The sequence below is a fragment of the Ranitomeya imitator genome, chromosome 2 (genome assembly GCF_032444005.1).
Source record: "Ranitomeya imitator isolate aRanImi1 chromosome 2, aRanImi1.pri, whole genome shotgun sequence".
NCBI lineage: Eukaryota > Metazoa > Chordata > Amphibia > Anura > Dendrobatidae > Ranitomeya > Ranitomeya imitator.
The window spans coordinates 444,136,417-444,146,966 of NC_091283.1; the positions used below are offsets into that span (position 1 = coordinate 444,136,417).

General features: G+C 44.7%; 1 protein-coding gene across 1 annotated transcript; it reads left to right on the forward strand.

Annotated features, from left to right (window-relative positions):
- The first annotated feature begins 6,186 nt into the window (after window positions 1-6,186).
- On the forward strand, window positions 6,187-10,064 carry LOC138666684 (uncharacterized). Its single transcript, XM_069754868.1, has 5 exons — window positions 6,187-6,372; window positions 6,728-6,987; window positions 7,130-7,248; window positions 8,314-8,624; window positions 9,364-10,064. Exons 1-5 carry the CDS (start codon window positions 6,187-6,189, stop codon window positions 9,481-9,483), a joined length of 996 nt encoding a protein of 331 aa, XP_069610969.1. The 3' UTR covers window positions 9,484-10,064.
- The last annotated feature ends 486 nt before the right edge of the window (window positions 10,065-10,550 follow it).

Consider the following 10,550-nt stretch of genomic DNA (forward strand, 5'->3'; position numbering starts at 1 on the left):
TCGCACCAGATTATACGCACCACGAAGATCTATCTTGGTGAACCAACTAGCCCCCTTAATCCGAGCAAACAAATCAGATAACAATGGCAAGGGGTACTGAAATTTAACCGTGATCTTATTTAGAAGGCGGTAATCTATACAAGGTCTCAGCGAACCATCCTTCTTGGCTACAAAAAAGAACCCTGCTCCTAATGGTGACGATGACGGGCGAATATGCCCCTTCTCCAGGGATTCCTTCACATAACTGCGCATAGCGGCGTGCTCAGGCACGGATAAATTAAACAGTCGACCTTTTGGGAATTTACTACCAGGAATCAAATTGATAGCACAATCACAATCCCTATGCGGAGGTAGGGCATCGGACTTGGGCTCATCAAATACATCCCAGTAATCAGACAAGAACTCAGGAACCTCAGAAGGGGTGGATGCCGAAATTGACAGAAATGGAACATCACCATGTACCCCCTGATAACCCCAGCTGGACACCGACATGGATTTCCAATCTAATACTGGATTATGGGCTTGTAGCCATGGCAACCCCAACACGACCACATCATGCAGATTATGCAACACCAGAAAGCAAATAACCTCCTGATGTGCAGGAGCCATGCACATGGTAAGCTGGGTCCAGTATTGAGGCTTATTCTTGGCCAAAGGCGTGGCATCAATTCCTCTCAATGGAATAGGACACTGCAAGGGCTCTAAGAGAAACCCACAACGCTTAGCATACTCCAAGTCCATCAAATTCAGGGCAGCGCCTGAATCCACAAATGCCATGACAGAATACGATGACAAAGAGCAGATCAAGGTAACGGACAGTAGAAATTTTGACTGTACCGTACCAATGGTGGCAGACCTAGCGAACCGCTTAGTGCGCTTAGGACAATCAGAGATAGCATGAGTGGAATCACCACAGTAGAAACACAGCCCATTCAGACGTCTGTGTTCTTGCCGTTTAACTCTGGTCAAAGTCCTATCGCACTGCATAGGCTCAGGTTTAAGCTCAGGTAATACCGCCAAATGGTGCACAGATTTACGCTCACGCAAGCGTCGACCGATCTGAATGGCCAAAGACATAGACTCATTCAAACCAGCAGGCATAGGAAATCCCACCATGACATCCTTAAGGGCTTCAGAGAGACCCTTTCTGAACATAGCTGCCAGCGCAGATTCATTCCATTGAGTGAGCACGGACCACTTTCTAAATTTCTGACAATATACCTCTATCTCATCCTGACCCTGACAAAGAGCCAGCAAATTTTTCTCTGCCTGATCCACTGAATTAGGTTCATCGTACAGCAATCCGAGCGCCAGGAAAAACGCATCGATATTACTCAATGCAGGATCTCCTGGCGCAAGAGAAAATGCCCAGTCCTGAGGGTCGCCGCGCAAAAAAGAAATAACAATCAAAACCTGTTGAACTGGATCACCAGAGGAGCGAGGTTTCAAGGCCAGAAATAATTTACAATTTTTTTTGAAACTCAGAAACTTAGTTCTATCTCCAAAAAACAAATCAGGAATAGGAATTCTTGGTTCCAACATATCTTTCTGATCAATAGTGTCTTGAATCTTTTGTACTCTTGCCGAGAGTTGATCCACAAATGAAGACAGACTTCTAATGTCCATCGCTACACCTGTGTACTGAACCACCCAAATGTCTAGGGGAAAAAAAAGGCAAAACACAGTGCAAAGAAAAAAAAATGGTCTCAGAACTTCTTTTTTCCCTCTATTGAGAATCATTAGTACTTTTGGCTTCCTGTACTGTTATGAAAGGCAATTCAGTACTACAATGGACATAGCGGTCAGAGCACATACAGTGATCTGACAATAACCCAAAATCATAGAACGAGCTCTGAGACGTTGGAATTCTGCAGACCGCAATCCCTAATCCTCTCCAAACAACACTAGAGGCAGCCGTGGATTGCGCCTAACTCTGCCTATGCTAAGCAAAAATAAATATATAGAGCGCACTACCGATATCCGCTAGTATCAAACGCCAATCGGGGTGCAGACAAGCGGCCAAAAAATGAATACGACAACCAAAAGAGAAAGAAGCCGCTCATAAGAATGCACACCACAAGGCTAGTAAGTAATAAATAGAACAATATACGAATAGAATTTTTATTAGCAAACCACAACTTCAAGAAAAACATAAAACATAATTAAAAACAGTAATACCTCGTACAGTTGGTCCACATATCAATATATCTTGTATAATATAAATATCAAATATAATAAGTCCGCACACCTGATATATAATGGGAGAGCAACCCTCTGGCTCATGGAGCTACCTGCATGATAAATGTTTCATAATATAGCTCCCTATGGCATGTATAGTCCTGGAACAATAAAGAGGACAACAGCCAAAATAAGGGAGAAAACTCCACACATGGGGGCTAGAGTAGGTAGCAAAAGAATATGCAGTCTAAATGCAACACATGCCGAAAATAAGGCATCATAAGTGTAACGTTACCCACAAAAATAGGAGTAAGAAGGGAGGGAGAGGCCGTCCCTGGGTGCAGACCAACGTGGACCAAGTGATGCGACCCAACGCGTATCGCCCTACAAAGGAGGGCTTCGTCAGGGGAAGGTGCTGTTTGCAACAAAGTTCTCATATAAATAGTATTCATGCGGCTCACCTGATGTGCCGCCGTGGGCTGAACACCGGTAAAACTGGAAGTGCGGCGTTGATGAGGGAACGCCCCCAACCCAGATGAGTATGTGATAGATACTCCCCACATTAAGGGGAAAGACAGTGCGCAGATGTCATCAGGCTCTAGCGCTACCGGAAGTGCGGGATAATAACCATATATGGCCACACACGCACTGGGGCTGAACACCGAGAAATACGGAAGTGAAATGCCAATAGGGGAACGCCCCCAATAGGGACGAGGATTAGGCGAACGCCCACCATGATAAGGGGAAGAAGTGCGCGGATGCCATCCGGCAATAGCGCAACCGGAAGTGCAGCCCAGTGACATGTGTAACCAGACAAATGATCCCCGCAATACAGCGGCCGGGCAGAGTAGCGCAGGCGTATATCAAGCACCAGGAAACCACAGCCGATAAGGCTTTGGGACACTAAAGGCAGGCAGTTAACTCCAAAACTGCTGAAAAGAGTAAACATGACACAACAGGAACCCCTAAATAGGTCATAAAACAAAAAATGAGTCATATATACGGGCATAAACAAATGCCCCCATATAATGGCTCATACAATACGGCCAGGTATAAAGGCACATTAAAATTAGTAACGCCTTGACCGATGTAGTGTCAGTGTGGCCTGAACAATTATAAATTGACCTTCTGAAGGGGATTTTTTTTTTTTTTTTTTTTTTTGGTTGTATTTTGTTTGGCTAGATCAAAAACAAGGAAGCCTATAGCCATATATGTATATACTTAAGTAAAGGACGTATCGAACACCAGTCATATAATTAGCTGACATACCACATTCGACCCCCGGGGGCACATGAACACATGCATAACTCCAAGAGCAAGACCTCACAGACCATACTCAATAAACCATAATATAGCAGAAGAGGGGTTAATGAAAGAATATATAAGTATAAATAACTTTATTATATTATCATAAATACCAGAAACATGACATGAGAATAATAATAAACCCCATCCATAAATTGCACAATACCCATAGGCCGAAAAAACATACGCAAATCCTCAGGTCCTTGAGTAATGCATGCACCAAGATGATGACGGTCATGTGACATCCAAATAGTCGGCAGGGAGATGCACAGCCTTAAGAGTTATCCAGACATAGATAAAAATTGGTTAAGAAACCCTACCTAATTAACCCCATGAGCCAAAAGAGGGAAAGATAATAAATCCAATAAGTGAAGCAAGTCAGATCCAACACAAGTCAAAACATATTACATGATAGTCCCATAGGAGGAGACACAATAATTTTGTTCCAGCAAAATGCGAGTTCAAATGAATTCCATCAATTGGGAGCAAGGGAGCCATCCACCATCCGTCATATCACTAAGTAGTCCAATGGGAGGAAATGCATAGTCCAGAATACTCCATGGCCATGGATCCAGATACACCGTCCATATATGTATGTCCTCCAAATAGAGAGTCCTGGACATCATAGAAAACCACCTAAGAGGATATAAATAAAGTAAGCAAAAAAATAAACTTAACCCAAAAAACCAGTAAATAATAATTCCTCATTAAGTCCCGATGGGGCCACCGATCCCAATTGAAAAATCCAGCGGGCCTCAGTTCTAAGAAGCAGGGGTTTGATAGAACCACCCCTATTGGAGCGACGAATCCTATCCAGGCCTATCACTTGTGTGTTAGAGACACATCCGGCATGATGAGTCAAGAAATGAGTAGCTACTGGAGTGAGCGTCCTGCCCTTAGCCACATCATTGGCCGCTACATGAATAGTGGAAAAATGTTTTTGCACCCTGCGCCGTAATTCCTGTGTGGTTTGACCCACATATACAAGGCGACAGGGGCAAATAAGGGCATAAATGACGCATGACGTCCTACAATTAATGTAGGAACGTAATTTATGCCGCCTGCCATCAAGGGGATTGATGAAAAAATCCTTGGTGGTTACCATATGGGAACAAACATTACAATCCCCACAGGCAAAAGATCCCTGAAGTCTCACACCCTGGCCCGTTCGAGTAGTTTGTCTGGTGTAATGGCTCCTAACAAGTAAATCCCTAAAGTTTGGGGCCCTCCTGGCAGTTAGTAAAGGGCGATCCCCTACAATTGTCGAGGTGCTAAGGTCAGCAGTTTTGGAGTTAACTGCCTGCCTTTAGTGTCCCAAAGCCTTATCGGCTGTGGTTTCCTGGTGCTTGATATACGCCTGCGCTACTCTGCCCGGCCGCTGTATTGCGGGGATCATTTGTCTGGTTACACATGTCACTGGGCTGCACTTCCGGTTGCGCTATTGCCGGATGGCATCCGCGCACTTCTTCCCCTTATCATGGTGGGCGTTCGCCTAATCCTCGTCCCTATTGGGGGCGTTCCCCTATTGGCATTTCACTTCCGTATTTCTCGGTGTTCAGCCCCAGTGCGTGTGTGGCCATATATGGTTATTATCCCGCACTTCCGGTAGCGCTAGAGCCTGATGACATCTGCGCACTGTCTTTCCCCTTAATGTGGGGAGTATCTATCACATACTCATCTGGGTTGGGGGCGTTCCCTCATCAACGCCGCACTTCCAGTTTTACCGGTGTTCAGCCCACGGCGGCACATCAGGTGAGCCGCATGAATACTATTTATATGAGAACTTTGTTGCAAACAGCACCTTCCCCTGACGAAGCCCTCCTTTGTAGGGCGATACGCGTTGGGTCGCATCACTTGGTCCACGTTGGTCTGCACCCAGGGACGGCCTCTCCCTCCCTTCTTACTCCTATTTTTGTGGGTAACGTTACACTTATGATGCCTTATTTTCGGCATGTGTTGCATTTAGACTGCATATTCTTTTGCTACCTACTCTAGCCCCCATGTGTGGAGTTTTCTCCCTTATTTTGGCTGTTGTCCTCTTTATTGTTCCAGGACTATACATGCCATAGGGAGCTATATTATGAAACATTTATCATGCAGGTAGCTCCATGAGCCAGAGGGTTGCTCTCCCATTATATATCAGGTGTGCGGACTTATTATATTTGATATTTATATTATACAAGATATATTGATATGTGGACCAACTGTACGAGGTATTACTGTTTTTAATTATGTTTTATGTTTTTCTTGAAGTTGTGGTTTGCTAATAAAAATTCTATTCGTATATTGTTCTATTTATTACTTACTAGCCTTGTGGTGTGCATTCTTATGAGCGGCTTCTTTCTCTTTTGGTTGTCGTATTCATTTTTTGGCCGCTTGTCTGCACCCCGATTGGCGTTTGATACTAGCGGATATCGGTAGTGCGCTCTATATATTTATTTTTGCTTAGTCTGGTTTTATGCCCTATCTTTTGTAGGGTTTTCTTGAGCAGCACACATCCTATTGTGGATTACCCATGGCATTATTTTTTGGATATATATAGGTTTTTATTATCTTTTTTGTTTCATGCGGCTATCTATTGATGTATCGTGTGATGGTGTATGTTGTCTGGCCAGCTTTACTGTGATCCATCTGCAGTGTGCATCTAATTTTTTGTTTTGATTTGTTTTAGCTCGTTTGACCTTATAATCACTGCTACGCAACATGGACTGGGAGGCTCGTGAGGCGGCCTGGCAGGCCCAGTCGGCTGATGTGTTTGCTTTTAAAGGAGACACAGTTGTTGATTCAGATTTTGTGAAACTCACAACGGAACTGACGGCGGCCCATCGGACTGGTATACGGCTGTGGTGGAATATCCGCAGCCTTGAGGAATATATCAGGGCCAATATTGTACCTCGTGGTCTTAGGGTCCCTATTTATCCAGCTTGGGAACCTTCTCCCATGTTTAAAAATACTTGGGAACAGGGGCTGCTTAAATGCTCCAATATTATTATTAATATGCTGTTGGAGCATGACAGAGAATTATTGCTAGTAACTAAAACTAAAATTAAGGATCTGGACACCAAGTTATCTAAATTCGATGAAGTCAAGGAAGTCCAGCCCTTCAGACATAGACTCAAAGAAAATCTTGACAAATATGATCGTGACATTATGAGCAAGAAGAAGTCTAAATTTTTCAGAGACCGTACGGACTTTGAGTCATCCAGGGCCTTTAGATGGAGACATCAGGGTAATCAGAGGTTAGCCGTGCCTGTACTTAGAACTAGGGACACAGCACCGGAGGGCCCGAGGACGGCTAATTATACATCTGGTAGCGATTTTTTATCGTCGGCAGAGAGCGAGCCAGACGCCGGATCCGAAGAGGGCGTGGGCGCCGCGGTGGTGTCCACGCGGACCACCCGCTTCGGAGGACGCCTTCCGCCAACGCACAAACAATATCGCAATCGCCGCAAATATTAACTCCGTCCCCATTGGAGGCAGATCCGACGGGGAACAACGTTTCAGGTAACATCTTGCAGGTCATTAACCTCTCTGACTATGTGTTGTCATCTACTGAACTCTCAGTTTTACAGAGGGGTTTGACGTTTTCACCTATGCAATGTGCCGATAAATTTACACTCATTAAGGATCTATATCTCTTCTGTAGGAAGCTGGTTCTCCGGGTGCTACACTGTCGTCCTCATTTGGTCAATGGCCCGGACCATACAGACCAACAAATAATACAGGACCTGATTCAGCTACTACAGGAGAATGAGGATGGCACAGGTAGGAATCGCTTTCCCCATAGAAATCGCTCTAATGTCACACCCCCTTTTTCCCTGGTGCCAGCTGTCCGGGTATTTTTTGAACTGGTTAAGAGGGACATTATGAGTCTTTCCCCCCGGGCATTGGTGTCGAATAATTTGAGCAGGGAAGAATGGAGGGCCCTCACCGGTCTGCGACATAACAATGCATTTTTGATCAAAGAAGCGGATAAAGGGGGCAATGTGGTTCTTTGGCCACATGCCCTCTATTTGGAGGAGGCGCAGCGCCAATTGGGTGACTGCAGGTTCTATAGAAAATTACCCTCGGACCCCACAGATACTTTTGCTTCCCGGTTCAGGAATCTTCTTGATAGAGCTAGGGACCTGGGTATCATTGATCATAATGAGCATAAGTTTCTGTGGGTTGAATGCCCCGTTACGGCCACCTTCTATTTGTTACCGAAGGTGCACAAGTGTCTGCATAAACCTCCGGGCAGGCCCATAGTGGCCTGTATTGGCAGCCTGTGTGAAAAGGCCTGCGTCTATGTGGACTTTTTTCTTCAGCCTTTGGTCAAAACACTGCCTTCTTTTGTTAAGGATTCTGCCCATTTTATCAGTATTTGTCGGAATCTGTCTGTACCTGCTGGGGCCTTTCTGGTGACCTGTGATGTGGAGTCATTGTACTCCAATATAGGTCACCAGGATGGCATCCAGGCTGTTCTGTTTTTTCTAGACCAGTTGAACCACTCGGATCGCATGCATGATTCCCTGGTGGTGGACCTGTTAGATTTCATATTAAGGCACAATTATTTTTTGTTTGACAGGGCTTTCTATCTACAGGTATCTGGGGTGGCCATGGGCGCGAGATGTGCACCCGCCCTAGCAAATTTGTTTCTAGGGTGGTGGGAGGCCACCCAGGTGTTTCCATCCGCGACCTTCAGGGACAAAGTCTGCCACTGGTCACGATATATCGATGACCTTTTCTTTATTTGGACTGGCACCTCAGAAGAATGTTGTCATTTTATTGACTCTTTGAATTCGAACAACCACCATATTCTTCTTACATATTCTATGTCCTTGTCCACAGTGACGTTTTTGGATTTGGAGGTTTTGTTGGATAGTGGATCAATCACGACCAAGCTATTTCGGAAGCCCACGGCCACTAATAGCCTACTTGATTTTAGGAGCTTCCATCCGTTTCATACCAGGATGGGGGTCCCAACGGGCCAGTTCCTTCGTGTTAGGAGGAACTGTACTAATGACTTGGACTTTCAAGAGGAAGCAAGGGAGCTTTCCTGTCGATTTAAGGATCGCCATTATCCCCGTAGAAGTATCTCCAGGGCCTACCAGCGGGCCAGAAGTCAGACACAGGTCTCTCTGTTGGAACCAAAGACAAAGGTAGGCGATAACAAGCCTAGGTTTATCACGACCTTTAACAACAGTTGGGATGGCCTTGGTGGTATCCTACGGAAACATTGGGGGATTCTGACTGCTGACCTTAGCACCTCGACAATTGTAGGGGATCGCCCTTTACTAACTGCCAGGAGGGCCCCAAACTTTAGGGATTTACTTGTTAGGAGCCATTACACCAGACAAACTACTCGAACGGGCCAGGGTGTGAGACTTCAGGGATCTTTTGCCTGTGGGGATTGTAATGTTTGTTCCCATATGGTAACCACCAAGGATTTTTTCATCAATCCCCTTGATGGCAGGCGGCATAAATTACGTTCCTACATTAATTGTAGGACGTCATGCGTCATTTATGCCCTTATTTGCCCCTGTCGCCTTGTATATGTGGGTCAAACCACACAGGAATTACGGCGCAGGGTGCAAAAACATTTTTCCACTATTCATGTAGCGGCCAATGATGTGGCTAAGGGCAGGACGCTCACTCCAGTAGCTACTCATTTCTTGACTCATCATGCCGGATGTGTCTCTAACACACAAGTGATAGGCCTGGATAGGATTCGTCGCTCCAATAGGGGTGGTTCTATCAAACCCCTGCTTCTTAGAACTGAGGCCCGCTGGATTTTTCAATTGGGATCGGTGGCCCCATCGGGACTTAATGAGGAATTATTATTTACTGGTTTTTTGGGTTAAGTTTATTTTTTTGCTTACTTTATTTATATCCTCTTAGGTGGTTTTCTATGATGTCCAGGACTCTCTATTTGGAGGACATACATATATGGACGGTGTATCTGGATCCATGGCCATGGAGTATTCTGGACTATGCATTTCCTCCCATTGGACTACTTAGTGATATGACGGATGGTGGATGGCTCCCTTGCTCCCAATTGATGGAATTCATTTGAACTCGCATTTTGCTGGAACAAAATTATTGTGTCTCCTCCTATGGGACTATCATGTAATATGTTTTGACTTGTGTTGGATCTGACTTGCTTCACTTATTGGATTTATTATCTTTCCCTCTTTTGGCTCATGGGGTTAATTAGGTAGGGTTTCTTAACCAATTTTTATCTATGTCTGGATAACTCTTAAGGCTGTGCATCTCCCTGCCGACTATTTGGATGTCACATGACCGTCATCATCTTGGTGCATGCATTACTCAAGGACCTGAGGATTTGCGTATGTTTTTTCGGCCTATGGGTATTGTGCAATTTATGGATGGGGTTTATTATTATTCTCATGTCATGTTTCTGGTATTTATGATAATATAATAAAGTTATTTATACTTATATATTCTTTCATTAACCCCTCTTCTGCTATATTATGGTTTATTGAGTATGGTCTGTGAGGTCTTGCTCTTGGAGTTATGCATGTGTTCATGTGCCCCCGGGGGTCGAATGTGGTATGTCAGCTAATTATATGACTGGTGTTCGATACGTCCTTTACTTAAGTATATACATATATGGCTATAGGCTTCCTTGTTTTTGATCTAGCCAAACAAAATACAACCAAAAAAAAAAAAAAAAAAAATCCCCTTCAGAAGGTCAATTTATAATTGTTCAGGCCACACTGACACTACATCGGTCAAGGCGTTACTAATTTTAATGTGCCTTTATACCTGGCCGTATTGTATGAGCCATTATATGGGGGCATTTGTTTATGCCCGTATATATGACTCATTTTTTGTTTTATGACCTATTTAGGGGTTCCTGTTGTGTCATGTTTACTCTTTTCAGCAGTTTTGGAGTTAACTGCCTGCCTTTAGTGTCCCAAAGCCTTATCGGCTGTGGTTTCCTGGTGCTTGATATACGCCTGCGCTACTCTGCCCGGCCGCTGTATTGCGGGGATCATTTGTCTGGTTACACATGTCACTGGGCTGCACTTCCGGTTGCGCTATTGCCGGATGGCATCCGCGCA

Coding starts and splice junctions, on each gene's coding strand:
- LOC138666684 (XM_069754868.1), top strand. CDS start 6,187: ATGGACTGGGAGGCTCGTGAGGCGGCCTGGCAGGCCCAGTCGGCTGAT. Junction 6,373..6,727: donor AATATATCAGGGCCAATATT/GTACCTCGTGGT, acceptor ATCAGAGGTTAG/CCGTGCCTGTACTTAGAACT. Junction 6,988..7,129: donor GACGGGGAACAACGTTTCAG/GTAACATCTTGC, acceptor TCTCTTCTGTAG/GAAGCTGGTTCTCCGGGTGC.